Genomic DNA, 23,676 nt, shown 5'->3' on the forward strand with positions numbered 1-23,676 from the left:
TGTTGTAGATAAACTGTAGTAACTTTGTAGCCTTCTACGATCCTGCTTTGATAGTTTTCAAGAAAGTTGTGGCAACATTTTAGCTTTCCTTGAGATCCTTTGATACCAACCAGAGGTTTTTTTTTTCAAATTAAAACTTGTTGAATACCCATCTCAGACATAATGAGTTGTGAGTTGCAAATCAATACTATAACCTTCAGAACCTAGTTTCTTCGATCAAAAAAAGCTTAGCATTTTTTTGTGTCACTTGAACTGTATTTTCATATGCACACTCTTAACAACTTATGGTTTGAAAAAAACACTCACTTCTCCTTCATCTGGATGCACTCACTAAATGCAAGTTTGTTCGCAACTGTGCATTGAGGATCACAACAACAGTTGGTATCACATACAATGCCCTTTAAATCACATGAACAGGATGCAGCTAAAACAAATTTTTATATACCATCAGAGAATTCCACTTGAGTTTTATGCAGTACACCTTTTCAAACATACTTGTTTCAGTGTTCCTTGTCAACTTCGCATATGATCATGTTAATTCAATTTTGACAGCACATTACCTGCTGCAATATAAACAGTAATAAAAACAGAAATAAATACATACCTTTGCATTTAGCATGTCTCTCTGCAAAGATAGTTAGAAAAAATAATGTAATAAACTTTCCCATATTTCCACATGGACCCATTTCTAGTAACAATCCCTTTCTTCTGAAACTAATTATTTCAGTATTAGTTGACTAAAAGAGTAAAGGAAGAACTCAGTGTGTGGGTCAATAATTCTACAACAGCGTCATTGAACATCAAAATCAATTCTTGAGAAATTGACATTTTTTTTTCAAAACATTTTTTTTTCCTTTTGATTTACATTGCTCTATATAAACTCTATAAGATAGAGCGCCAATTTTTGAGAATAATAAACAATTGGGTGAACAAGGTTTCTATATACCAATATTTTGGAAATTTTATGTAGAACAAGAAAATCCAAGGTTTGATTCGGCCTTGCTCAGTCTGTATTTTACACACAATCAAGGTGGTCTTGGTGGAGGCCTAAAATTTAATGTTACCTATCATCTGCTAGTTAATTCCATTAGAACGGAATAAATTATTGATTTTGGTTTACTTAGGGTGGTATTATAATAAAGTAACTAAAAATTTGAAACTAAATTTCGTTTGCCTATTTTACAGAACAGAATAAGCAAAATTGTGGTATTTTTTTACCATTTTTTAAAATTTTTAAATATTTTCACATTTTTGTCAATAAGTTTGGAATAGGGTTTCGAAAATTGATGTAGATTAGTATGATTTAATCACTTCCGGTCTGTGTTTTACACATTTTTCGTGAATATATATATACCTTGCACGTTGCAAAAAATACATAAAGAATCTTAAAATGTAACAAGGTTGATAATCAGTGTTATAAATTTATTTTTAACAGAAATTGTGGACTATCTTTGGGTCAAATGAGACTCAGCCAGTAGAAATTACAATTTTTTTAATTCATGTGTATTTTACAGACCAGAAGTTTCCAAATTTGTAAGATATGTTTTAGCGATGACTAGAATGACTACAGTACCGTGAAAAGGTTTGTTAACATCGTGGTTCGTGTTTATTTTATGTTACGCACGAACCACGATAGTCCACGATGCGCATTTTTTTAACAATCGTGGACCTCACGATTATGTTTTGTGGACTACACGAACGAAAATTAAATATTACATCGTGGCTTCCACGATAGATAAATTCTATTGTAAAACAACAAAGACCGTTAGTTTATCAATTAAATCAAAAACCGACGGCAAAAAAATAAATTAACATGTTTAATTCGTTGTCATAAATCTAGCTACATAATAGATTTTAATCGTTCGTGAATCAAAATGCGATGTAAAAAAAACATTTCTATCGCCGCTTTTCGTCTATAAACTTTTAAAATGCGATCTTAAAAAAACATTTCTATCGCCGCTTGTCGTTTATGAACTTTTAAAATGCAATCTAAAAAAACATTTCTATCGCCGCTTTTTGCTTATAAACTTTTAAAATGCGATCTAAAAAAACATTTCTATCGTCGATTTCGCTTATAAACTTTTAAAATGCGATCTAAAAAAACATTTCTATCGCTGCTTTTTGCTTATAAACTTTTAAAATGCGATCTAAAAAAAACATTTCTATCGTTGCAATTCGTTTTTAAACTTTTAAAATGCGATCTTAAAAAACATTTCTATCGCCGCTTTTCGTTTATAAACTTTCAAAATTCAATCTAAAAAAGCATTTCTATCGGCGCAGACAAATTTAACTTTTCTAGATAAAAGACATTTCGTAAAAATACGATCGCGTCCATGACGAAAAAGTATACACCAAGCAAAAACTACGAATATGCTTTTTTAACTTGATAAAACCTGAAACAAACAAATTAACTTTAATAAAAGACTTTTTTGAAAAGAAAAAAAATTAAATTATACTGGTTATAAAAATCGTGGAGCTGAAGAAAATAATCGTGGGACACACGATCCTTTGTGGAGATAATAATATTAGCATGGTGGCCACGATAGAATGTTTAAATGTTTGTTATACATAAAGACCACGATTTTATTGTGGTTCGTGTGCACCACGCTCATTACACGAACACAATGTTAACAAACCTTTTCACACTACTGTAGGTCTTATTGTGCCCTAATATTCTAAGCATATAAATGTTTTTAAATGTCTCACTCTGCATGAAACCTAATAATTGGATAATATTTTTCAAGAACGAAGAGGTTTTATATATAATTTACAAGTTTAAATCTAAGTAGTCAAATTTGAATAAATTTCAAAGCAAAACATAAAACTCAAAAAATTATTTTGGTATTCAATTCAAATTTGAATCATCTGATGTCTTGTTGTTGGATTCAATCTTGTCATCATCATTTTTATTTGTCTTCTGACAGTTTGAACAATCGCAGGAGTTACTACATACCTAATCAACATGTAAATTTTTTACTGGTGCAAGAATTCTTACTGGAACAGAAACAAATTCAAGTATATACCTAAAAAAGTACCTAAAAATATTTCAATTATAACATTCCACTTGTATAGCTTGAGATTACATAATAAATAGTAGAAGTAGCAATTTATATATTAGATTACTTTGGTCTGATTATTTTCGTTTAATTCATACTATGTTCTAAGAAAAAGGTCTGCTGGAATGGTTGACTTTATCAGGAGCAGGGCTGAAAGTCAGCCACAGTAAATCTAGAGTTTCGTTATTGGCATACTATTCATAGCCAACTGCCCCATCACTACCGATCAATATGTTAAAACATTGTTTCCAAATGTTGGTTTTATACAGTAGAATTAGCGAAAATTAGGAAATTTAGTTCCCGCAAAAAATTTGTTCCCTTATTTAGCATTGAAACCAAAATAAACTAGAAAATTATAAATTTTCACAGTATTTACTCAATAAAAGCAGAATATAAAACAGTGATTCAACTTACAGGTTAAACTTTTTCATCTTAGTCTATATATTGCCCCAATGTAAATAGAATGTAAATAGATTTTGCATTTTAACTCTTCCATCACTTATTAAAAAAACAAATCTTGAGCAAAGCTGTACTTTATTTGAGATTGACAATTAAAACAGATATTTTCATTAACAATCAAAGCAGACAAATAATTGTCCAGGGGCACTTGGAAAGAATGGAGGAGGATAATTGGGTAACAAAGTGTAGAGACTTAATAGTTCCTGGGGCAAATCCCAGAGGCAGACTGAGAAAGACTTGGCAGGAGGTTATAAGGACAGACTTGACACAGAGGAAGTTCAGTTTAGATCTAACACAGTGTAGATTAAATTGGAAGAGGGTCATTAATATACCCGTCCAACCCATGCTAGTATGGAAAACGGACGTGTTTCTTTAGAGCTTTATTTTCTTCTTCAAGTAGAATTATTTGCCTGTTGGATTCCTAGCAAACCAGAATACACAGCAATCCTGTTTCGATGGGTAAACAATTAAATATCGGTACATGGTTTTATGAAGTTTCTTTCTAAATACTTTTGTGTTAAATCTCCCATTATTGCATTTTTAGATAGTATAAAATCCCTCATAATTTTGAGAAGTTCTATGAAATATGTTTTTCCACCCTTTATATTCAGTTCGTAACACTTTCGCATTACTTGTTGGAATGTGAATCGATCAGCTTCTTTATAAAGACCCAACACTAGGGTTTGGTAAAAACTTTATAACAACCTGTATGTTAATGTGCCTCCCTTGCAAATAAATCGTGATCACCTGATTCCTTCAAGTAAAAGTTATTCAAACTTTTTGCAGCACTGATGATAGAATAAGAAGCGTATTTGTCAACACACTTCACTTTTCTAGCACTTTGTATTAATTTTTTTAACAAAAGATACATTCTTTAAGCAAAAGAACTGTTCCTTGCTGTGCATTGCTTTGAACTGATTTCTGACATATTTCCCTTTCAAATGACAAAAATTGAAGACTTTTATCAAGTGACCTTTCCATTTGCGCAAGGGTTGATTTCATGGTGAAAGATTGATAACATTTGCCGTGATATCTTATCACTGGTATTCCAGTATTTTCATTTACCTCAATGTTATGGAAATCATGGCATCAAATCTGACAAGCTCGTTTTAGCATTTTCTATGTCGCAAGTTTTCTAAGCTTTGTCAACGAGACAGTCGTATAAGCCACTTTGAAGAATAAAGAATTAAAAAAAGGATTTGAGTCAACTAATTGGTAGTCTGCAATGGTCTTTTACATCTTTGAGGGAACCACTGAGCATAAAAATGCTTCAGATACAGATACAGATAATCTTTTCGCTTAGGTAAAGCTAGCCGTACCTAACAGCCGTACCTAAGCCGTACCACGTAACTACACTTTCTTTTTAAGGTGAGGTAATGTATTTTAATGGAAAAAAACTGAGCTAATCGTAGTGGTAAATTTGTTATATTTTTTTTTTTTTAATTTCAATTCAAATTTTTTCAATTCAATTTTACAACAATAACTAGAACATTATATCACTACGAGGTACTAATTTACGACATAACACAATATATTCCTAGCTAACGATTTAACAGTTCAACTTTGAAATTTCATGATCAACCACAATATATCTCCTACATCGAACTTTTTATATAAACTTCTCGAACCTCTTAAACATATTAACCAGATCTCGACAGAGCAAAACAAAGTTTTGTGCGTATATGTGTGACTGCAGTTGAAATGGGTATGTTCTTCTTATCCGCTATCATTTCCGAAAGCCGACTGTAAAAAGTGATGCATACGCGACCCATGCTTCCGTGAATTGAAAATATAAGCGGCGTGAAACTGTCATTATCAACACTCAAAATTCTACGATTGTAATTTCTTTTCTTCTCGTTCTCGTTTGAAATGAAAGATTGCTGTTTGGTTGTTGTACCTCGAGGCAGTGGGGTCAAAAACCCTTACGTCAAAAAATGCCTGTTGGCCGTTTATTCAAAAATCACGAGCGCGAATGTCCGGTCTACAATCATCACCGGTTTTTACACTCTTTAAATCGAAACGTTCTCAAGTCAGCGGTAGCAAATTCGGTTCTAACTGTACGTCATGACAAACATCCTTGAGTAACTTTGATGTGAGGTCACGAATGTCGTTGTGACGTCTCGTAACAAAGCCACCCATCTTACACTTCATGCTGTGTTCAACCTCAAATCGAGCTCCACAAACGCAACTGCTGGGTAAGTTGGGAATGCTCCAATTGTAGCGTAGACGCATAGCATCCCAAAACTCTTGCTTGTTGAGATAAAAACCTTGCTCAGTTATTGGCAATACATTGAGTCAATTGGAGACTCCTTTTTGTTGGTTGATATCGTTCACCTTAACTTGCTTTACCGTCATGTTATTTCTGCATAGGGCCAGATTCTCTTTCTGGATATCCAATTTTAAAGCTTACCTCCCGAGAAAAATTAAGTTGCCCTAAATTGTCTCATATTCATACGTGATTTACGAATATAAAGTTTATTTTCCTTAATTCGCACTTATAAGTTAATAATGCCTATTCAAAGATTCAAAAATTCACCTCCGACACGAGGTAAAACATCCGCAATGTTGTTTTATAAATTTCTTCACCTTGAGTGCTCTGACTTCACCTGTTAGAAGATCGTAAATCATCTTCCGCATTGAAATTTTTACTCAAACTTTAATAGTGAAATTCATTGGTAATGAGTATGTTTACCCCCGTGAAAATATCAGGAAACTTTGAAAATGAATACTAACTTCGGTTGAGAAATCATCATTCAATTGCAATACCGAGAAGCTGTGACGCAAAAAAAGAAAAAAAGAGCGACAGGGAAAATGTTGTAGAATTTCAATTTGAGCAGGCGAAATACTAGACCAAGCACTGACTCGGATTTCAGTTGGGAGAGCTGTGATGAGGATACTATTCAAGAAGAAGTCGCTTCACGTGTTGCTGTTGCTGTAAGGACGTGGTGCAAGTGTGAAAAGTGTAAGATAATGACGAGCGAAGCGGAGTGTCGTTGCTATTGCGAGTTAGAATCCGCGAATATATTTAATTTGATCAGTGAGTTTTGATATGTGAACGTATTCGAATTAGATAATAGCGCATGAGTTCGATGAATGACGATAAAAATGAAAAAATCTTCTAACCTTCTTCTTTTTGTTTTTTTCTTTCAAACTCAGTTCTAAAGTCAAAGAACTCGGAAGTAAAATGAGCTTCGCAGATCTTAAAATTATTTGAAAGTGTATCCTCTCTCTTGATCAGTTTGATCCATATAGTTCGTTGTTTTGGATCTTTGGGAAAGTTGAAAAAAAATACACCTTGTTTCTTTTGGTGGTTAAGACAACTAGGTAAGTGGGCAAGAAGCCATCCTTATTCATCAACGTGTGGAACTTTTTTTTACAAATCACATCACATCACATACGCAAAGTTTCGCCTCTCATCCCGGGGGTCCGAATGTGAGCTTCTAACTAGTGACGTCAGGCGCATAATTATACTCTTAAATGTTCACTTGCAAAATGGCGAACAAGTGAGGTGAAGGCTTAAAAACATGAGGTAAACATTGTCTGGTTTCTTGAATACTGTAGTGATTTTAATAAAACAAACGTTAAATTGTTTTTTCTGAAGATGTTATGAATCGATTTAGGTCAACTTGATTTTTCTCGGGAGGTAAGCTTTAAAGTTCTAACTTGTGCTTTAGCTGTTTTTGTTTTTCCAACATCGTAGATACCGTCAATGTCTTACTTTTTGATAGAGTCGACAAGACATTTTGTGATCATTCTCGAATTGTTAAATTGTACTTGTGCGTCGTCAGGAAAAATAGTGAGATTCAATCCACCAAGTCATGTGGGAAGTGATAGCAAAAGCCTTTCGTTTTCGGAGCATAGATGACCACCAGTTATCGCAGGTATGAATTCGTTTCTGACGACTGTCTCTATCGGTTGGAGTAATTTTTTTATGTCAGGAACGGTCTGGAGAAGAAATGTCAATTTAGCTTTAAAACCGGTTACAAACGCACAATAAGATGATTGAGGTTCTAGTTCAGCAATCTTTGATAGAAGTTTTAGTTGTTCAACTAAACTTGCAACTTTGCTATTAACATATTCAATCTTGTAAGACTGACTACCAATGACTGCACCAAGATGACGTTGACCAGTCGATGTTACCAAAATATTTGATTCTGCAAGATTTGCTCAGCACTAAGTAGATACTCTTGTTTCACAATTAGATGGGATTTAGTCCCTTTCGGGAAGTAGCCGTATTTCGGACCGATGTCAACGATTTTCGACCAAAATTCTTTAATTTCGTAAAGTTTTCCAGCAACAGTAAAATCATCAGCGTATGCAACCTCTTTAAGGGTGTGGTCATTGGAACGTGTATTGTTGAAAAGTGCTTTCAACAATGGTATGATTCCAATAGCATACGAAGCCATCGACGTCGGATCGCCCTGCGTGGTGCCTTCCCTCGAAAGAATCTCCTTTCCGCCTATCACGAATAAACGTGCAGGTACAGCATAACAGTTGTTGATGAACGTAGCAATCATTGGGCATAACTTGGAAATGTTACGCAGCATTACCCTTCTATTAATTGAGTTAAAGGCATTCTCAGCATCGATTAGAAGAACAGCCTCAGTATCATCGTTGTCGAAAATGTCATGCATCGCATGGACGGCTGCTTCAACACCAGCATTTTGACCAGCACAAACTTGTAACGAACCTGCTGCTTTAATTACGTTATTTTTAGATATGTTCATCACAATCTTCCCAACTATTCTACGAAGCACCTCACCAACACCAATTGGTCGTAAACCAGGATTTTTGTTTAACGGTATTAAGCGGCAAGCAACAAAAGCTTCAAGCGGAGATCTATCAGATTCTGGAATAGATTCAATACACAGCTTCTTCGTTATCTCGGCTATGGCTTTACGTAGATCAGTATTGGTTGTACCAAATGTGGACGAGCAAAGTATACGTCTCCATCCGTCAGCATGCAAACCTGACGGACCAGAACCACCTTTGGTATACGTGGCAGCTTTCAATACCGTGTCTTCATCAATGATATCAAAAACAATATCATGGATTCGCTGTGACGGTTGATCTATTAACGTATCTTCGCTAAGATTCCCCTGATCTGGATGTTTTTGTTCCAATAATAATAATGGGATAGAAGGATACCTTGCGTCATGTTGTCAGTTAATAATCGCAAAGCACTGTTGATATTTCCCTTCTGCATGAACAATCGAAATTTTTTCGAAATAGATGAAATATCACTTTTCGGATTTGGTGGTTGAAGTCTTTCTTGAATAGCGACAGCTTCATCAAAAAGTTCTAATAATTCGCCATTCTCCCATAGTGTCAAGCGCCGTTCTAAAGCTTGTGTATGGTCTTTTGATTTCGACTTCTTGCTGGGTTTTTGTAACAAAAGTGAAGGCATTACATGAAGTGCTTTTAACGAAATAGGTTTCATCGACGAATCGTCGATCCAAAGATTTATAAGACGTGTCATTCTCGAATAAACGATTTTCCAGCCGCACCAGAAGGTAGTAAAAACAAATTTGTTTTCCAGTAAACTATTCTTTCATATGTATAGTCTAAATCATGTGTAAATTTTGATTCCGGAATGCTCTTCCAATAAAAATTCTCATTTACTACAGTTGTTGGAATAATTCGTTCGGCAGCTGGTTGGCTTGAAGAGTTTGTAATTGTCGCTTCATTTGTTTTTCGTAAACATGTTCTAAGATAAATATTCAAACCTTTATATGTGGTAAAAGTTCTCGTATTACAGGAGTTGCATCTGAATGATGTAGAAGATGTCGCCAATTGAATTGGTTGCGCGGAACTGCCATTTGCGTTTGAATTTCGATTCGATTCGTTATTCACTAGCGGTCGATTTAAAGTGGCCATAACAAGTACCAGTAATTTTGCGGCAAAGTTAATCTGCTTAATACGTTTAGTCAAGAACAAAAACTTCACATTTACTGCTTTGTTTCACATTTCCAATTAACCGTTAGCGGAAAAACGTCCGCCATGTTCGAAGTCATTGCAGCCGCAATAAATTTGTTGTGTCACTGAATTTCTGTCTCTCAATCCCCAATGAACCCGCTTGCTCTTATAGAAACCAAACGGGGGAGAGTGCAGGAAGGTGATTCCCAAATCAACAATTTAAGTACGGCTGGCAATAAAAAGGTGGTTAGTACGAGCGGTGAACTTCAATGCGACTTATCAAGTAAAGTAAAATAAAGGGGATAGGTTAGGAAATGAGAGGAAAAATATGAAAATTATAAGACCACATATATTTTACGGTTGGGTCCTATCATAAAAGAAACAACTTTAAAGGCTAAAATATGTCCTATCGTATAAGAAACATCTTCAAATGCTACAAATGTTCCATAAAAACGAAATTAAGATAAGTACGGCTAGCTAAAATAAGGTACGGCTGGAAAATATTAAGGTACGGCTAGGTCCTATGGTATAAGAAACATCTTCAAATGCTATAAATGTTCCATAAAAACGAAGTTAGGTTAGGTACGGCTAGCTATAATAAGGTACGGCTGGAAAATATTAAGGTACGGCTAGGTCCTATCGTATAAGAAACATCTTCAAATGCTACAAATGTTCCATAAAAACGAAGTTAGGTTAGGTACGGCTAGCTAAAATAAGGTACGGCTGGAAAATATTAGGGTACGGCTAGGTCCTATCATATAAGAGACATCTTCAAATGCTAAAAATGTTCCATAAAAACGAAGTTAGGTTAGGTACGGCTAGCTAAAATAAGGTACGGCTGAAAAATATTAAGGTACGGCTGCGTCCTATCGTATAAAGAAACATCTTCAAATGCTAAAATTGTTCCATAAAAACGAAATCAGATTAGGTACGGCTACCATTGATCAAAATGAAAGTACGGCTGCACATCTATTAAAGTAAAATAAATTGTATAGCTGAAAATATAAAAAATATTACCTAAGAAACGAGATGTTTTAACAAATACAAACAGGATAATATATGACTATATTTTAATAAATGTCACTATCAGTGTCAGATTGATTGCTTACATTCTCTAACGTTTCCATTTCTAGGACCAAATCTGTAACAGATCTATCTGAACTTGATGCAATATATCGAAACGCTAACAACTGTAAAAGAAAGATGTTGATAAAATCAAAGGTCGTAAAGAGTGATTCAGAGGTAGCAGGGATAGATACAGGCTAGTTCTGTATATAGTCAGTCAGTGTGACTCTTAACCCAATTGCCAAACAGTTCAAAAAAATACTGGGTAAGAACTTGGCCAGGGCTTCCTTCCTTGACGCTGCTAATGACATTCTCTCCATATTACTTCGATATTGTCGACATTTGATGATAGTGGCGATGCTTTTATCGAAGGTTTCATCATTGACTGTTGCACAACAGTAAGAACGTATAAAGGACGCTTCAGAACAAATAAATTTCAAAACATGGTTTCATATATTTTCAGAAAGTTGATATGAAATATCATTTTGAAAAAGACGTTGCATGTCTTTAACTACTTTGTTTGTTGCAATTTCCTTTACAAAAAGTGTTTCGTCTGATGCAACAAGGCACGAAAAATGCGAGCTGTGATGGTTGTCCAGCGTGATCAGCTTTAAATATGAAAAACGGGACTCTAAAAAGGCTTTAATCTGTCGTAAACAACCATCCGTATTCTCCAAATCGATTGCAATCAAACATTGAGCTACCAAAAGCAATTGCCGAAACTTATAAGCATGAGTCAGGATGTTTCTCTTGTTCAGAAGACCGAATAGCACTTCGCAACAAATAGCATGTGACAGCACAGAACCTGGACGCTGCACAGCCAGTGGTACAGATACTCTGTACTCTCACTTTATCACATGGCATGGTTTGCAGGCTAGCAGAAATATTCAATCTCGTGTGCAGATATCGTTTTTGAGAGTCTTGAAACCGTTCTCCTGCGGGTTATTGTTAGAAAGCTCCAGAAAGGACTAAACATAGCTGTTAAAAAAGATATTAATATTGCATTGCTTTCTGAAAAACCTTCCAGAATATATATTCACCTCAGACAGACAGACATATACTGTCTGTCTGTCACGCAAAATGGTAACAGCAGTAGCGAGACACACAAAATGCATTAATAAACAACGACGAACCCGTGGATGTATTCACAGGCTACCGACTAATTATATAGATTAGGTTTTCCTTAAAAACTTATTCGTTTACCTGAAAAACCTACACATTTTTTTGCAGACTACAAAAAGTTTGATGCAATATTATTCAACATTCTGTTTATATTTCCAGTATTTCACTGATTCACGACCCAAAGAGTTAAACTGTGCTTACTCAAATTAATTTTCTCTAAAGTTAGAAGTATAAATAAAATTGTTGCAAGCAAATCTTTCAACAAATGAATAACAAAAACAACAGAGCACCCTGCAATAACACACTTTAGGCAGCTGCCATATTTGTTTATAATGATCGGTATTAATTGATTGTATTTATGCTCACGTGCTTCAACTTAGTAAAGGTGGTGCCAATGTTTGGTGTGACTGTTGTGTAGCGGTCAGCTGCAAAAACATTAGTCTATTTTAAAAACAAGTTAAAGTTTCATAAAAGATAAAGTAACAATTTAACTGACAACATCTTCTGGTGATAGAATCAGTCCATAACTAAATATATTAAGCTCTAGCTTACCCCTCGCCCCAGTTTATTGCTTTCTCATTGGTCTAGAAATATTTGCCATCCATCTGGTGCTAATTTGCGATAAGCATGTGCTCTAATTGGAGTTAATTTTTTAACACATAATGAAAACATCCAGCTAAATATAAGTTTATTTTGATATTTTAATGTCAGCCGGTGCAACGTTTACATTATGCATGCCTCAAAGCTGCAATAAAATTACGAGTCGGAAAACAGCAAACGAATATGTAAGGACAGCCTTAGTATTAAACAAACAAAAAATCGGTATATTGTAAAAAACGTAATATAACTTAAATATTTTATTTTTCTCCACTTGCGTCAATTTCCCCCTGCCATATTTAAATGGTTAATCACTTAAAAATATTTTAAATTTAACCTGATCTTGAAAAAAATACTAATGGTATAAGAGTGATACTTGTGTAGATGCGTTATGAATAAAGGCTGTATCAATATTTCTATTTTTTCAGAAATGGGGCACACATTCTTTTTTGTGTTAAAACATTACATCTTAATTTCAATGCGCACCTGGGTTTACAATAAGAATTATACGAGTATAGAACCAACATTGAGCAATTTAATTTTGTATTGACAATATATTTCGATCTTCTAAAATCATCTTCAGGTTTAAAATATATAAAAACAAGATTAAAATCCGTTATATAAAAAAATATAAATTGCGTATCACTCCTTTCTACAATAAAAAAAATTTATCAACAACCGAGTAAAAATTCAAATGTACAAGAGAAAAGAAAATTAAACAATTGACAAGTTTCCCACCACACACTATCCGTATAAATCAAAATAATTAAGATTTTATTACTAAAGTATGGCTTTTGTATTCATTCTTAGTGTTTAACTTAGGACGTATATCGTTAATAATCAAAGCTTCAAGAGTCTCTAGATGATGCATTGACTTCGTTGATGATGCTAAAATATCTAAAATTATATAAATAGAATGAAATAAAAAATATAAAAATAAAAGTATAAAAATAAAATAAGTAATAACTAAGTAAGTAAGATAAGTAAATATTATATAAATAGGAAAAAAAAATGCACCATTTTTCTATTTTGCATAAATGGAGCATACATTCTATTTTTTGACTTGAAACATCCGGTTATTTTGATTTGTTCCACTGCGTTAAATAAGACTGCATTGATTTTTCTATTTTTACAGAAATGTGGCACACAGTTTATACTTTGACCTAAAACATTGCAGGCTATTTTGATTTGTGCAACTGCGCTATGAATAAGGTTGATTCAATTTTTCTATTTTGCACAAATGGTGCACACAATTTATTTTTTGACTTTACTGGTTATTATCTGTGTGCAACTCTGTTATGAACAGGACTGCATCTTTTTTTCCTATTTAACAGAAATGGGGCACACAATTTTTTTTTTGACTTATAAAACGTTGTTGGTTATTATCTCTGTGCAACTCTGTTATGAATAGGGCGGCATCTTTCTTCTATTTAACAGATATGGGGCACACAATTTATTTTTTGACTTATAAAACGTTGCTGGTTATTATCTCTGTGCAACTCTATTATGAATAGGGCTGCACCTTTTTTTCTATTGAACAGAAATGGGGCACACAATTTATTTTTTGACTTATAAATAAATAAGACTTATAAATATGTTGCTAGATATTTAAAGAATTAAAAGACACAGATAACAACAAGTATCAACTAGCTAAATGTACCTCTTCATAAGACGAAGTCTCTCTATTTACTGGGGTGTTTATGTACACTAAGGTCCGTGGTTATGTTAGTAGCTGACCATATACTATTGTGTAAATAGTGAACGACCCATAACAACGTTGACAAATGACAGGTGGTTTCAGTAAAAACAGTCATTTTTGTTCGCACTTTGAAATCAACATCGCTAGCTACAAACACCATGGGCAATCCCGTGCAATAATCTGCATATTCTTTATGTTTAGAGTTTCTAAAACATCTATTTAAAAAAAATTATATGCGGCTAGTGTAAAGAAAACTATTTAAATTTTGTTTCACATGCGCCGACATTTACCAGAAATCCCAACCTCGAATGTGACTGCACATAGTCACGACGCATTTTTTTCTTTGCGACCTGTGTCCTTTATGGCTTCACGAATGTGTTTTTAAAGTCAGGATTTGACGCTAAGTCGTTACCAACATCTTTTTCCAGTATTTGAAATCTATGAATATGAGAAATTCACGCTAAGTCGTTACCAACATCTTTTACCAGTATTTGAAATCTATGAATAGGAGAATTTCACGTAACTAGTTAACTACCTACAATCTTCGTCTACAGTTTTTAAAACACCTACATTATGACCATACATCCAGTTGTTGTTTTCAGCATTTTTGTCATAGTTGTTCACTGATTCATATATGGCGCAATTCTTGGTCCGTTGACTGGCTTAATTACATATAAGCACATTTGATTTGATGTTTAACATGTGCAGTTGCGTTTATAACACTTCTGTAGGGCTCTTTTTGTATGTGTGAAGTTATTTTTTACCTTAATGGCACTATAAATAATCAATTTTGTGGCATTTTAATTTATGGATATATTTGCGTTATATGAATGCTTTTCACAATTAAGGGACACGATTTATAAGATATGCATAAAAAGGGGACAAAAATTTTAAAAAATGATCTCAATGTCAGATCCTGTTTTTATTATTTATAACGATATATTATAACGATATATCAGTAAATGACATAGTCCAAGTCAAATAATGAAGGAATTCTAGCTTTATCACCTTGAAAATTAATATATAAAATGTAAATTAATTTAAATGAATACCAAGTTAAAGCAGGTATATCGATGTCACATGAAACACTGAACTTACATGAGGGCTTCATAGAATATATAAGACATTTTCAAAATTCATTGAAATTTTCCACTCATTGAAAAAAATCAAATGTCACCTTAAACTTCATTTACCACGCTCAACAAATATATACTCGAAATTCTTGAAGGTCAATGATTCCGTTAGAATAAAATATATCAATAAACTAACTGCAGGACTCTAAAGCATGCTAGATGGAGAATATTTTAGTCATATATAAACAGTTCAAAATAGTCCTTAATTTGTTCAAAATATGCCCGAAAATCAAAGGGGACACGAATATGTCCCCTTTAATTTCACGTGATGATTAATTTTTTATCTTTTGCATCATAAACTTTTTCCCTAAAATATTGCAGGATTCTTTTTGCTTTAAGAGTGTAAAAACAAGTTATAAACTGTGTTTTTATTTTTAAATGTATATTTGTAAACTGTCCGCAAAATAAAATTGCTAAGTGTTTGTTTTAGCTGTGTAGGATAACAACAGGCTGTTTACTGTCTGTTTATTTGAACCGAAGTTAGGATAGTTTTTTGGAAATGGGAATTATGCGGAAACGTAGATGTGCAACACAGTATACCTGTACTAATCACTCGGCCCCAGTGTTAACGACAAGCTATTACCTGTGTTTCTATTTAACAGAATTTGTGCTAACTTTTCTTTTCAAAGGGTTTGTTTACCTATACTAATGGCTCACCGCAGATTAAAGTACATATATATTTTAAGTTTCACCAGGAACATTTTGTGAAATATAAAAAAAGTTTGCTGACTGTTTTCGCTACGACATGGCACAATATGTAAATTGTCTTTTTATTCTAGCTAAAGTTGAAGGACAAATATTTCCTGAATAATATAATTACACCCTATATAATTACATACCTGTACTAAGGCGCTCCACCTAAATGTGTGGTAAAGTTTACAATTTGTATTAATTGTACCACTTAGCGTTTTATGCCAGCTAACACAGTTACTTGAGCCTTAACCAGCATTTCTCAAAAGGTAATTAACTGGGTGCTGTAAATTCCTAAGTGTATAAAATATTCACCTGTAAAGTTTCTTATATATTTATATTTATGCCCTGCTGGTCTAATGGCTATGACACTCATGCAAATGAGAGATCCAGCTTCAAATCCTGGGCAGGGCTACGAAAAACATAATTATCTTGCATCTACAACAACCAGGTATTCATAAGTAAATGATATTAGCTATATTGAGTGTAATAGGTAATCTTTGAGTCGTAGAGGGGGGGGTCACTTTAATTTATAGAGCCCAAAGATGCTTTGTTTTTGTAATAGATCTATTACTTTTTGTTAAAAAGTTTTGTGTTGATGAACCTGGTAGGCACAAGAAACCAAAAAAGGCGTTTTTTACTAAACCTTATGAACCAGCGAAACGTGAACTACCGCGCGTGCGCGATTTTAAACACAGTCTGTATCCCGACTTAAATATATTTACTCAAGGCGTTCTTGAGTTCGAATCCACCTGATGGCAGTTTTTCTAAAAAATAAATTTGCGTAAAAAAGCTCGTTGATGACGCTGCAATAGCGCTACAGCCGGCCGACGTCACAATTTATTTTTACCGGGCATTGTGGGATTAAAGTGCGGACAAACATTTAATAATTAGTTTGCTTGGCGGGGGGAAAGATGGATGCTGCTTTACCTCTACAAGAACTTATTCTAATAGAAGATGATGTTCCTGGCGCAAAACTTTTAAAAGGTGTTTGTGAATGTACGGTGGTGGAGTTAAAGCGTTGGCTGGAATGTCATGGGCAAAAAAAATGTGGAAAAAAAGCAGAATTGCAAGAAAGAGTCAGAGGGTCCACACTCTTGGATTTCAAAGTTGATCCAAAAATCGATGGTGGGAAATGGTACAACTTAAAAAAGTGTGGAAAAGTTGCAGAACATCAAAATATAAATTTCAAAGATGATGCTTTTCCTGTTCAAGGCTGGAAAGAGTTCCCCTCTCTAAATATTCCAACCATGTTTAACTATGGTCATGTCTATCACTACCTAGTTGAATCAGTAGATCATCTTTTAGAGACTGAGGGTGACAATGATGATTTTGCAGAAGATACTGTGACAGCAAAGCCACTTCGAAAGGGGAGAAATCTTCTGGAAAGTAATTTCATTGAAAATCTTCAAAATGTTGATGATGATTCCCACTATTTTGTTAGAGCACATGTGCATCACTCAATGAAATCTGATTTACCTCTTTAAGTGTTTGTGTCACTTAGCAAAGCAAGTGGTTATATTAGATCTTCTACATGCAACTGCAAGGCAAATGGGCTTGGAATATGCGCACATGTTGCTGCAGTTTTGATGCACTTAAGTGACTACGTTTCAAAAAATGGACATGATATTGTTACACCATCTACATCAATGGAATGCCAATGGAACAAAGGCAAGAAACGTATTAAAAACCCTACCCCCCTACATGTTGCTTCATATGATTCAAGCAAAAGAATAAAAGCTTGCGAAAAGTATAACTGGGATCCTCGACCACAAAGATACAGACAAATAATATCTATTGACGATGCAAATAATTTTGTATCTGATTTGCAAGTTTATAATGCGCCAAAAAAACAACTTTCGATGTGGGAAACTTTGTTGCAGATTCATTATGTAGACTTTGCAATTGATAATGATGATGCAGATTATTATGTGAGTCTAACTGAACAGTTTGAAAATGAACTCATTGAGTCAGTTAAATTAATTATTCCAGATGACAAGAATGCTGGTTCAATTACTGGGACAGAACTCCAGAGTGATTCAGAACTTTGGCATCAATCAAGATGGTGTAGAATTACAGCTTCAATATGCAAAACTGTAACTGACCTTGGAAAGAGAGTTTACGATGTAAACAATCGTACAGTGTTTTATAACTGGCTATGGAATAAATTCTGGCATAAGCAACATTTTACAACAATTGACATGCTGTATGGAATAAATGAAAAACCTTATGCTGTCAAGAAATATGAAGAATTCATGAAGGTAACCGTGACAAAAAGTGGGCTATGGATTAATAAAGCATACCCATATTTAGCTGCATCACCAGATGGGTTGATTATTGCTGAAAACCAGCTAGTTGGAATTTTAGAGGTTAAATGTTAGAAAATACTAAAAACTAGAAGTGTTCAAGAACTTCTAGAAAATAGAAAAACAATTAAAACTATAGTTCGACAGTGTTTTCAAGTAGTGAATGAACAGTTTTTTTTACGGAAATCACATGCATACTACTATCAGATACAACTACAGTTGCTTGTAACAGAACCAAATTATTGTGACTTTGTGTTACATTCAGGTGTTGGTCCTCCACATGTTGAGCGCATTTTTCAAGATGAGCAAGTTCAAGGTGAAATAATAAGACATTGCTATAAATTTTGGAAATGTGTCCTTGTGCCTGAATATTTTTTGATGCGTGTGCCACGTAATCTTTTACCATCAGTAAATATGGCATAGTGTTTTTATTTATTTATACAAAATTGAATAGTTGGTAGTGATTTCTAAGGAAGTGTGCTTCTCCTGTTGTTTAGGATCCTATGTTTGTATTCAGTAGTTTTTGTGTAAATCTTAAATATTAGTGTATCATAAAGATGACAAACATTCATTGAACTTTTTGTTCTGCTCCCAAACCCTTTACCTCACGTGAGACGGATGTTTACATTATTAACCAATCAAATCAAGACGGCATAAAAATTAACAGGATACCTCATGTAAATTTATAATAAGCTAACGAGTGATCCTGATCCGTACATCAATAACATCAACATTTGATTGATTTGAGCCTCGTTTCAATGTCTCTCTCGCGTTGCGAACCGTGTTTTTCAAATAAGTGTCAAAGATTGTTGTCCTTCTCTGAACCACTTTTTCCTCCATTAGCGAAACTTTTTACCCGCGAAATATCTCGAAGGGGGCCATTCACGAAAGTTTATTCCCGCAAAAATGAATCTATTCTTTACCATCTTCGAAAATAGTTCGAGTTCAGAAGCGTACTAATTTTCGCATGTATTTAGCAAAGGGACATATAAGGAAGACAAATAAAGTAGGTTTTGAGTACAGAATATTATTTACATAAACAGTCTTGAAAATTAACAAGACAGCAACTAACATATACAAGCTGTGATGCCATTGGGGATAGCACTAAAGGTATTGTCCCACATATCAATCTAAACTTCTTTAATCGCTCATTGAATCTTTCTACGTGCATACGAGCTTTTGCAATCCTTTTGGTCAGCATTATTTCTTCTTTCGTTAATGAATCACGTTTGCCAAGAAATGGTGGAATGAAAATCGTAGCTTGCTTGGACAGGAGTACATCTTGCACTGTAAAACCCTTATCCACTAAAAAGTTATCACCAGGGTTGACATGGTTCATAAGACCACAAGTTTTGAAAATACGGACATCATCAACACTTCCTTCATATAGATCAGATACGAAACAAGCTGCACCATTCAGGTTCACTGCGATTAAACATTTCATTGTTGTATGGTGTTTATATGATGAATACATATTTCCTTGACAACCATAATCTCTAGGAACTTCACAAAAAAACTCTGTACAGTCAATTGAAGCTCTGATGTTTTTAAACTTTTTAAAGACTTTGGGCATAAATTGCTTAGAAACCTGTCTTTCTGGAAACATTACTGTTTCGTAGTCTTTAAAAGTTGATATAAAAACATTATCCATGTTGTAAAAATATTACTAATGTATGAATCACTCACACCATACATATGTGCTAGGGATGACAAATTAAAACCTCGACGCAGGCGTAACAAGGTTACAAACAGTTGATCTCTTATACTTAAACATTTTGATTTTAATGCTGGAGATGAAAGTATATTATTTCTGTGTTTCCAGTAAGTCAACTCATACTTTGAAGGAGCAAGGAAGTTAAACAACATATCGAATTCATCTGGATACAAACCAATAAAATACTTTCACTTGTCCTGATCTTTTAAAATAATATCTGGTGACATAGGATTTGCCACGATTGATGGTAATGAAGTTTCCCCTATCTTGAATTTGTTTCTCAACACAATATTTTCAATTTTTGATCCAAGAACGGTCTTCTCGTAAATGGTTTGAGTGTATTTATTTTTCGTAAATATTGTATCATCCTCATCAACTTGCTCCATATCACCATTGTCAAAGTTTTCCTCTCTGTCCTCGTTGGTTTCAAGGCTATCATATCGCAGCTTGGCCCTCTTTTTCAATATTGGGGTTCTAGACTTAGGTACTTTTCTCTTTCCAGAAGATTTTTGTTTTAATTGCTCTTCTGATAAAGTTGCAATTAAAGGATCAGGATTGTCATCAGTAAGTCCATTTCCCCCAACAAAGTGGAGTGAACAGATGTAAGTGTCCTTCTTCACTTGACACAACTTTGAAAAATCTCTTCGACAACAAGCATGAACCCATCGTTTACATTTATCCGTTCTTTCACCTTCTCGCTGCTTCTCCCAGTTTGTCATTACTTCCTTAATATTTCCTGGCTTTGTAAAACGTATAAAAAACACATCTGTAGGCAATCGATCTGCATATCTAGAATCAGAATTGCATTTTCCCCAACAGCAATGCTTTGTTGCCCCTTTCGACGCCATTAATGTTATGGTGTTTGTCCGCAGACAGACAGACAGACAGACAGACAGACAGACAGACAGACAGACAGACAGACAGACAGACAGACAGACAGACAGACAGACAGACAGACAGACAGACAGACAGACAGACAGACAGACAGACAGACAGACAGACAGACAGACAGACAGACAGACAGACAGACAGACAGACAGACAGACAGACAGACAGACAGACAGACAGACAGACAGACAGACAGACAGACAGACAGACAGACAGACAGACAGACAGACAGACAGACAGACAGACAGACAGACAGACAGACAGACAGACAGACAGACAGACAGACAGACAGACAGACAGACAGACAGACAGACAGACAGACAGACAGACAGACAGACAGACAGACAGACAGACAGACAGACAGACAGACAGACAGACAGACAGACAGACAGACAGACAGACAGACAGACAGACAGACGCTTCGTATGTCTCGCTACTGCGGTTACCATTTTGCGTGATGGGCAGACAGACGTGTACGGGTATTATAATAAAGATAGTCGGTAGGCCGTGGATAAATCCACGGGTTCGACCGTCCTTTATTTATCGCATTTTGTGTTTCCGTAACTTGACTTTTTTCTCGCGCATAAACAGACAGACGGAATACGGCTATTATTGAAGAGATGATACAAAATTATGGCTTGAAGTTGGAACTCAGTCAACCAACACAAAACGATATATCAGCGTTGACAAAATCCATAGCAAACTTGGTGATTCTTTGTGGAATGCCTTACCAGCTTATTATGGCTTTACAGGCTGTGATTACACGGCATCATTTCTCGGAGGGGAAAAATAGGTCCATTAAAAATCTTGACATACAGATAGCATTTTCAAAATTAGGAACCAATACTGAGTTGAAAGAAGAAACAATAAAGAAACTAGAAGAATTGGTTTTTGTCATCTATGGGTGAAAGAATTGCAAGAAAGTCAACGAAGCAAGATTTGAAATGTTTCACAAAAATATAACGCATCGAAGATTTTGTCAGCAAAAAGATTGGATTCTGGAATCATACCACCATGCTTTAAGGTTCTTCAAAAAAGATTGCGAACCCATTTGATAGCACAAAGATGGATGTATGCAACATTAAAAGTACAACCTGTTGAAGTCCCAGAGGAAAATGGCTGGTATATGAAAGATGATCAGTTTCGCGTGTGTTGGTTTGAAGGTGCAGAGACTCCAAACGTTTTGGATATTGTAGAAGAAACATTTGCAGGTACAATAAACATTATTTTTGTATTGGTTTATTCATCTATGATAAAACCTTTCATAACATAAGATTTCTACGTAATAGAATTTAAACACACTTAAGGCCTGAAAAACGTATGAGACATATCAATAATTTTCGATTTTTAGCAGCTGACTTTAGACTTAATTTTCATTCTTGCTTTAATTCCCTATGTTTTCATTAATGTTCTCAAAAATCCAGATATAGATGAGGATAATGATATTGATATGGATGAAGAAGAGGATGGTTACGCATCATCTTCGAGTGGAGATGAATCAACCTATGACGAAGAAGACAATGACGACTAGATATTGCAAGAGGTAACTTTGATTACACACAAAATTATTTAAATTGATTAAACTTCAAATAAAGAAATTCATTGTTTTTAGCTGCCATAAGAATATGAAATAAAAAGTTTGTTAGTCTAATATTTCATTTCATTTTTCTTTTTCAGATTTCAATTCACAGAAGTATCGCACTAACAGATATCAAGTGTCTTCTACGTTTCCGACTGACATCATTATAAAAAGATTATTTTACCTAATTTGTTCTGTTTATAACGATTTTCGACGATCATATGTTTAATTGAATTAATTTATATTGATATATTCTGAATAGTATAGCATAGTATTGTGAAGATGTATATTTCATAAGCTTTATAGCCCAGAAAACCAGTGAAAAATTTTATTTGTATAACCGAAGGGGTAACAAAATGGCAAAAAAAACAAAACAGAAAAAGTAAGATCGGGTTAGTAAGCTGGACAAAAGCCTCGGTCATTTTAGTAAGCTTTTGTGGTTTTATGACCTCTATAGCTCAAATAATAATTGTGAAGAATTTCATTCGTATAACTTATGGGGGAACTAAATAGCAATTTTTGGGGAATTTGGGACGAGTAGCTGGGTAAGAGCCTCGGTATTTTTGTACTCTCTATACATATATGTACATAATTCAAAAGTTTCGTCTATATAAATTATGGGGTAAGTAAAATGCAAATTTGGGCATTTTAAAAGGCCTATAAGTCCTAAAAGCCCCATAGGTGACCCAGCTGACCAAGTGATTTCAATTATTACTTGCTAGAGTAGCAGATTTAGGGTATTGAAAATTCTGTAACTTATGGGGTGTAATCACCCGTAGTCAGCCCCCAGACTATCTACTTCAAATTTTAAAATCTTTTAGGTTAATGGAGCCCCTGTGCTTCTTGTTTATTTGTATTCATCCAGTAGAAGTAGGGAGTGAATATAAGTAGGAAACCGCTCCTTTGACACCTCTCGACCGTCAAACCCCCGCCTCCACCCCCTCCAAATAATATCAGGGAATTGCAGACTTCAAACACATGTTCGCGAGGGAGGAGAAGCAGACCACGAACCCGGAGGGAATCGAGGACATCCAGCACATATTTGACGAGAATAACACGCAATTTTTGGAAGACGGAAATCGCATCAAGGCGTGGCAGTTCAACAAGAACCTCAACCAACCATTGACAGAGGCTATCATGCGAAAAATCACACCCTACGTAGACATGCGCGTCAAGTTAGTTTACAGTTTCAGCTGTGACATCTACCGAGGTGGTGGCGACGTGTCGGCCTACCACAAGACCAGAGTTCCAACTGACTATCAAGCATGACGGAAGTCGAGGCCTTCATGGAAGAATGCGAGATGAAGCGGCTCGATCTGGAAGATGCGGAGTTCTGGACTAAAGCCTACTTGCCACCCGACAGAACCATCGACACTCCCGGAGCGTACGAGGGTAAGATAGTTTTTAAGCACATGCGGGTCAAGATCATCTCCCCGAAGGAGCCCGTACTCG

At 34.9% G+C, this 23,676-nt stretch overlaps 3 protein-coding genes and 1 long non-coding RNA gene across 5 annotated transcripts in view; 1 reads left to right on the forward strand and 3 right to left on the reverse strand.

Annotated features, from left to right (window-relative positions):
• The window catches only part of LOC130622433 (tectonic-3-like), a 78,711-nt gene extending 77,949 nt beyond the window's left edge, over positions 1-762 (reverse strand). Inside the window, exons 1-2 of the mRNA XM_057437898.1 lie at positions 605-762; positions 307-424 (exon numbers count right to left, since the gene is read on the reverse strand). Of these exons, the coding sequence (XP_057293881.1) occupies positions 307-424; positions 605-686 (200 nt within the window). The 5' untranslated portion in view covers positions 687-762. The remainder of the gene's footprint in view (positions 1-306; positions 425-604) is intronic.
• Positions 763-5,503: 4,741 nt separating this feature from the next.
• On the forward strand, positions 5,504-9,136 carry LOC130622436 (uncharacterized). 2 transcript variants are annotated; one of them, XR_008981072.1, is made up of 2 exons: positions 5,504-7,158; positions 7,244-9,136. It is a non-coding gene; the product is annotated as an uncharacterized LOC130622436 (long non-coding RNA). The 2 variants fall into 2 exon arrangements; XR_008981073.1 differs by having other exon boundaries at positions 5,504-7,044.
• A 9,852-nt stretch (positions 9,137-18,988) lies between these two features.
• On the reverse strand, positions 18,989-19,909 carry LOC130621275 (uncharacterized). Its single transcript, XM_057436579.1, has 3 exons — positions 19,711-19,909; positions 19,209-19,663; positions 18,989-19,087 (listed from the first exon to the last, which is right to left on the reverse strand). The coding sequence occupies exons 1-3, from the start codon at positions 19,907-19,909 to the stop codon at positions 18,989-18,991; spliced, it is 753 nt and encodes a 250-aa protein (XP_057292562.1).
• A 36-nt stretch (positions 19,910-19,945) lies between these two features.
• LOC130621276 (uncharacterized) lies at positions 19,946-20,605 on the reverse strand. The gene has a single exon (XM_057436580.1). It carries the CDS (start codon positions 20,603-20,605, stop codon positions 19,946-19,948), a length of 660 nt encoding a protein of 219 aa, XP_057292563.1.
• Positions 20,606-23,676: the final 3,071 nt, after the last annotated feature.

Source organism: Hydractinia symbiolongicarpus, chromosome 12 (assembly GCF_029227915.1).
Source record: "Hydractinia symbiolongicarpus strain clone_291-10 chromosome 12, HSymV2.1, whole genome shotgun sequence".
Taxonomy (NCBI): Eukaryota; Metazoa; Cnidaria; class Hydrozoa; order Anthoathecata; family Hydractiniidae; genus Hydractinia; species Hydractinia symbiolongicarpus.

Bases quoted from the DNA above. Each gene is read 5' to 3' on its own strand.
- LOC130621275 (XM_057436579.1), bottom strand. From the start codon at position 19,909: ATGTTGTTTAACTTCCTTGCTCCTTCAAAGTATGAGTTGACTTACTGG. The intron at 19,664-19,710 runs GTAATATTTTTA...CAACTTTTAAAG, and splicing joins TGTGAGTGATTCATACATTA to ACTACGAAACAGTAATGTTT. The intron at 19,088-19,208 runs GTAGAAAGATTC...TTAATTTTCAAG, and splicing joins TTGCAAAAGCTCGTATGCAC to ACTGTTTATGTAAATAATAT.
- LOC130621276 (XM_057436580.1), bottom strand. From the start codon at position 20,605: ATGGCGTCGAAAGGGGCAACAAAGCATTGCTGTTGGGGAAAATGCAAT.